At 35.6% G+C, this 6,607-nt stretch overlaps 1 protein-coding gene across 1 annotated transcript; it reads right to left on the bottom strand.

The window, feature by feature from the left end:
* Positions 1–274: 274 nt before the first annotated feature.
* LOC115441410 (esterase B1) lies at positions 275–2,988 on the bottom strand. Its single transcript, XM_037446512.1, has 3 exons — positions 2,849–2,988; positions 1,146–2,461; positions 275–734 (listed from the first exon to the last, which is right to left on the bottom strand). The coding sequence occupies exons 1-3, from the start codon at positions 2,975–2,977 to the stop codon at positions 503–505; spliced, it is 1,677 nt and encodes a 558-aa protein (XP_037302409.1). The 5' UTR covers positions 2,978–2,988; the 3' UTR covers positions 275–502.
* Between the last annotated feature and the right edge of the window lie 3,619 nt (positions 2,989–6,607).

Below are 6,607 nucleotides of genomic sequence, written 5' to 3'. Positions count from 1 at the left end.
ATACTGTACCCACTGCTGGGCAGGAGGCTCCTCTACTACTGAGAGGGATTAAACCTAATCCACCACGCTGGCCTAGTGCGGATTGGTAGACTGCACACACACTCAAAATTCCTATAGAGAATTTCTAAGGTATGCAGGTTTTGCTCATGATATTTTCTTTCACCGTTAATGATACATACATAATTTTGGAAAAGTCAGAGCTGTGTAGTGTGTACCCTTGGGGTTTGAACCTGCGGACATTCGTCTCGGCAGTCCGTTCCACGACCAACTAGGCTACCGCCGCTTATAATAATTATTATAGGCCCATATATCTTTGGAATGAATTAAAGCAAGTTACTATCACGTATCCGCCCACATATCGATTGCCGTTTACGATGGCGATACTCTGGAAGCCGCTCGACTTTCTATTAGGTACAGTGGAGTCTCTTTATCATGTCTGTATAAAAAAATCTAGAACTTTCTGAGCATTTTCAATATCTATACTTATGCTAAAATGAAAAATCTATAGTATTCGTTCTTTAATGTGGCGCTCTTCCCGTGGAATCGTATGCCATACCTCCGGCATTTTAATATATTTTGTAGCATATTGTCTGTAAATTTCGTTCCAGAATTTAATTTCTTCGTAGTCCGGTTCTATTTTAGATGTTAATTGGTTGCCGATGTCTAGATAGTTTTGTTCGTTCAGTTTGTATGGCAACCACGTTACACCTAAGGAAGTGTCGGGCGTGGGATTCCTAAAACAAAATATCATATTATTTTTATATGTGTGTTGCGACGGCTGTTCATTAAAGTCTGATTATACATACTTATAAAGTCACTAGATTTCGCTCGCGATTCCGCCGGCGATAACGTCACATACTTTTATAGCCTATTTTAAACCCTTATGGAAGCAATTGCAAAAATCCTTTTTAGCGTTCACTTGAATTATTTAAGGCAGTTTTATACAAAATTACATGTTTCTACTCTTGGCGGTTTTGGCTGTGCGTTGATTGATCAGGCAGTCATCTAGTCAGTCTTTTCTTTTATATACTATATAGATAAGGTAGTTTAATACGCTAATATTCTTTTTTCATGTTTGAACTAGTGGTAAAAAGATATTAAGTAAGATGGTCATCAAATGACCTTATTTTAGGCGAAGTACTCACCCGTATTTCGCAAAATTTGTGAAAAGCGTCGTAACATTGTCGATCATTCGATATACATCAGAGTGCTTGTCGACTTTATCCATAACTTTAGCGTTGAAAATATATCCCAACTCATCCGCATGGACCACTACTTCCTTATTTCTAGTTGAGCTGAACAATCCGTGTCTTGTGGACATAATATTTCTCTCAGATATACAAGAGAATTTGTACAAATACATTTTTTCTGCACAGGTAAATTGGATCCACTGCATGATATCGTACACAAATGTTTCCATACTAAAATATTTGGACAGTTGCTCCCAACTTTCTCGAGTTAAGCGGTCGTTTTTGAAATAATATTTCTTTATCTTCATTCCAATTTCATTATGTTGGTTTATTGAACAATGTTTGTATAGTGGTGTTGGTATCAATAATTCAAGGTTTCCATTGATGTCGTCGACAAGTTCATCGTATTCATTTACTTTGGGAACCACAATCACTCCTTCATCAGCATTGTAACCAATCATAACTTCAACTCCTTTGTGGATATTGTAGGTCCGTACATCGTTTATGTTTCCTTCGAAATAGACTTCATTATAACCAAACCTTTGTTCACTAACCACTGCAAAATGTATATTATTAAAAATATTTGTACGACTGGCGTTGTTTCCTATATTAGATGGTAAGTTAACATCAGCTAGAGTCTCAACAGGGAGTTCTTTGAAGAATTTGCATAGTTCCTCGACGTCCTTCGAACGAAACCCTAGAGATTCGGCCAGCGCAAATGCTTTTTCAATCGGATCATAAGTGTAAGTCCACCAGTTAGTTGCGCATCCGCTGATAGCTATTGCTCTTTTGAAGAGATTTTTTGTCATCGGGGAGATGACGTGAAGGCACACGCAAGCCGCGCCAGCACTGTTGCCGAATATGGTAATATTATCTGGATTCCCTCCAAAGCTGCGGATATTTCTTTTTACCCATCTGAGTGCAGCAACCTGGTCTTTCATCGCGGCGTTGCCTGGTATATCTTCAGTGTGGAGACAGAGGAAGCCCAGAGGTCCCAAGCGGTAGTTAAAAGTGACTAATATTACACCGTGTCGGACGAGGAATTCAGGAGCAAATAAGTAGTCGTTGCCACTTCCTTCTTTGAATGACCCGCCATGAATCCAAAACATTATGGGCCACGGCTTATGAGGTTCGATGCTCGGTGTGTACACGTTCAGATATAAACAGTCTTCACTCCCTCGCCACCCGCCGTTTTTGGTTCCTTGGTAGCATACATTCCCAAATTCTTTGGCGCTGCGAATTCCTTCGTAGGGTAGTGGTGGTTCCGGTGCCTGACGAGTAAGAGTATATAATATGAGTATGTAATTATATAATATATATTAATCCAAAAATAGAAAAGAACAGCTGTCTGCTAAATTCATATTTATCAAACGCGTGAATAGTTAGTTTTATAAAATTTTGAAATTTTCTGCCAATTAGATAAAATTAATTTTACATACCGTAAGAATTTTCTACCAACTATAATAAAACCAAAAAAATAAAAAATGAAATCGGTTTAGATGTTCATAAGTGAAGGGGGTGACCAACGAAGGTACATTTGAATGTATATATTGTATAGACTACCAAGGTTATTGACCGTTTCCTCTACATAATCAGAAATATTATCTAATATTAATAAAAGGTGCCCCAAAAGCTTGTATTTCAAAAGGAAATATTACCTTGAATCTCAAATCTCCTACGGGCGGCTCCGCGTACGGTATTCCTTTGAAGCTGCAGTAACTCCCTCCGTACTCGTTCTCCACAATTTGTCCCTCTAAAGTACCCTCACTTACTGTCACTTGAACCATAATAAAAAATCACTTTGATTTTTAACAACAATTTTCTCACTACCACACTCGTATACCAGATAATCATAACTGAACGGGTGTTCACAGCTCTTTTTGTTATATTGTCTCGTCGTTTAAATTATGCTAATTTTGCTTTTAAAGTAAACATGATTTCGGTTGTTAATAATGATTCGTCATGGTTGACAGGTGGGCTCTTACTGACCCGTGTATTATTTGTAATTATTCTTTGGTGTGTGTTAGGGCTGCCTAATTTTTTTTTATATAGGTATGTGGATGTTTTGTTATATTATTTATTTTTTCCTATTATAAATGCGAAAGCTTGTGAAGATATTTATAAGTTAAGATGTTTCTTAGAGATTAACGCGCAAACCGTTGACTGAAATGTAGATTCAACATGGAATGGATTTTGATAAACAAAAAAAATATAAACGCTAATGCATTTCCAGAGATGAGTTTTATTACTAACTTGTGCATTCTGGAATGAAGTTCCTTTGGTATTTCTTCGGTGTTATGACATGTCCTATGTCAAACAAGGTTTAAAAAAATGTTTATTGTTGTAGGCAGCAGCTTGGCTGTGCCTGATATGCATATCCATTTACATGGGTGATTGTTTCACCTAAAATCGTTTAGCGATTTTTGCGTTAATTTCTAAAAACGTCCAAATATTTTCACTAACTTTCACATTTATAATGTTAGTATAAACATTACGATTTCCTGTCCATATTAGATATCGAAACCACACAGTCAATATTTCTGCTAAACTAAACATTACCAAGCACTAATACACTAGCGTGGAAAAACTAAAGTATCAGCGCAATAGAGAAGGCCCGTGCCAAGGTGGGGTAGTGCATAAGAGTTTATATTAGACTGATAAGGACGTCTCAAATTTTATCCTAAAAAGAGGATGTCTTCTTCAGAGGATCATGTGACTTATCACATTCAGCCCATACTTAATTTTTCTTTTCATAATTTATCTATCATCGAATACTACCTAAAACCTTCTGAAATGCAACTATAATTATATTGTTTTAACTATACCTATCGCTAGTGTTGCGAAATAAAGAAGTATTTTCTTTTTATTTAAAATAACTTATCATAATGAGTATTCAGTACGGTTTTTATGTTAATGACGTGTTGAAATTAAACTAATTTTCGGATTCTATCGCGGTTTTAGTATTATTTATTTTTTCCCGACGTTTCGAAAACTTTGCAGCCTTCATGGTCACGGGGGACTGCAAAGTCTTCGAAACGTCGGGAGAAAAAATACTAAAACCGCGATAGAATCCGAAAATTATTTAATTTCAATGTCTAACATTCGCGTAAACATAAGAAATCATTTATGACGTGTTCCAGTTAAGCGTCTAACACGAGCCGTTGCATCGGTTTACTGTAAAATTATTCGGTCGTATCTTCTTCTTTAACCTACCCAACTCCAGTATTTATTGGACGCAATTGACTCATGGTGGTGCTGAGAAGTTTTGGTATAATATTTTCGACTTGTAGCTTTTATTGTTATCAGGAAGCAATTTAGTAAATTTACAAACATTTCTAATCAATGAATACTTAATAAGTTTTCTTTCTAAGGCGTCATGCAAAGGCAATAAACTTATTGAACGTGAAACAGCACAAATTGTGGAGACGAGATATAACCTTTTTATAGAGTTAATAGTTTTAGTTGCCTAATCAATTAGACGTACGGTAGAAATAAATAAATTCTATTTTATATTATGCTTAAACACACATACCACATGAAGAAAACTACGGGGTTACTACCCCAATTGTGATCTATGTGGATCTGTAGAGGATGTTTACTACTTGTTATTGGAATGTGTCCGATATCAAACAGAAAGGCGTAGTAGAGGATTTAAAAAAAGTTAATATTTTAGAATTGGGTGTGGTCTAAACAATCTTGGCTATACCTTATAGTGAAGATGCTGTTAAAATATATAAATTTGTAAGCAGGCTGAGGACATAAAATGTTTCCTTTTCTGTTAAATTAGTATTAGACAATGAGGCTGGCATAATCTTGTAGATTAATAGCCTCTATACTTATTCATTAAATATAGATTATATTATACTTAAACTAAGCTCGTATTCTATGATTTAGAATAGGCGCTAGAACAAACGAACTAAATGTATATAATAATAAACATTGTTTTACTTTATCACAGAAACGCTCCATCTCACAAATAGGTCACAGAATAAAAGAAATGGAACGTGCCTTTAATAGACATGTTGATAATGTATTTTCATTTTGTAATATATATATATAAAAGAAAGTTGTGTTAGTTACACTATTTATAACTCAAGAACGGCTGAACCGATTTGGCTGAAAATTAGTAGGGAGGTAGCTTAGAACCAGGACACGGACATAGGATACTTTTTATCCTGTTCCCACAGGAACGGGACGTGACATAAAATGTAGTATAACTAAAAGAAATTTGGAATGGAGATAGATTAAGGCCCTGGGAAAATTATAGGCTACTATCCCGGGAAAATATATAGTGGGACTGTTATCCCAGAAAACTCCTTTACGCGGGCGGAGCCGCGAGCAAAAGTTAGTATAGTATAATTAATACGGATAGTTGACGTGCAAATTTTTAGAGATAATAAAGACATTAAGGATAATTATAAATACGTTTATTATGAGCATCATGAATAACCAGATGTGTAGAGAGCAAGCGTTGGTATTGACTGCTGTCTTGTTTTGATGTACTACGGGGCCCTTATTCTGTATGATAGTGTAAACGCGTAACGCGGCCATGTCATGTTATCTTCGAGAAATATGCGTGGAATGGTATTTTTAACCGACTTCAAAAAAAAGGAGGAGGTTATCAATTCGACGTGAATTTTTTTATTTTTTGTAAGCCAAATTTCTATAGTCTAAACATGATGCGTTGTGTTACGTGCTCGTTACGCACTGTTAAAATAACATGCGGGATAGAGAATAAGGCCCCTGGTACAGGAAAGGTTATGCTTGCTTGGATAGTGATGTGAAATTTAATATAGTCCATTTGTAAATAATTATAATTGGAAGGAAACAACGCAAAGTTTGGAAAAAGTTTAAATGCTTAAAATTTAACCTCGATTGAGAAGTATTTTACTTTTCCTTATTTATGATCTGCTTGTTGTTATTTTTCACTAAAGATAACAAGGTTACATTTTATTATAGTAATTTACTTTAAACATTGCGCTATTCATTTTGAAATATATGAGGAATGAACAAATGCAGGGGCGAATTTTTTGTAAAGGTTTTCCCAGAATTCTACTTCTTCTTTATCGGGTTCTGCGCCAGCTACTATCTCGTTTCCGATCTCTAGATAATCCTGGTTCTCCAAGCTGTAAGGTTTCCATTCTACTCCGAAGCTGTCGTCAGGGGTCGGGTTCCTGGGAAGAAGATATAGCTTGTCAGGATCTATAGTAGCATATATTAAAATAAAACAGAACAGGAAAGGTTGGCAAGTGCTAAACTCTCAGGGTAAACTAATCCACGTGTCATTTGTAATCTACGATAAGATAGGGATTTTGAGATCCCCAACAGCTTAAGATGTAAGTCTATAGTCAATATGTCTTTTTCAATCTATGTGATAAGAATTACTCGTAAAATTTGTTAAAGGACAAATATGTTTT

The sequence above is a fragment of the Manduca sexta genome, unplaced genomic scaffold (assembly GCF_014839805.1).
Source record: "Manduca sexta isolate Smith_Timp_Sample1 unplaced genomic scaffold, JHU_Msex_v1.0 HiC_scaffold_3113, whole genome shotgun sequence".
NCBI classification, from domain to species: domain Eukaryota; kingdom Metazoa; phylum Arthropoda; class Insecta; order Lepidoptera; family Sphingidae; genus Manduca; species Manduca sexta.
The sequence above is the reverse complement of the archived record's forward strand: the minus strand, read 5'-3'. Positions and strand labels throughout refer to the sequence as shown.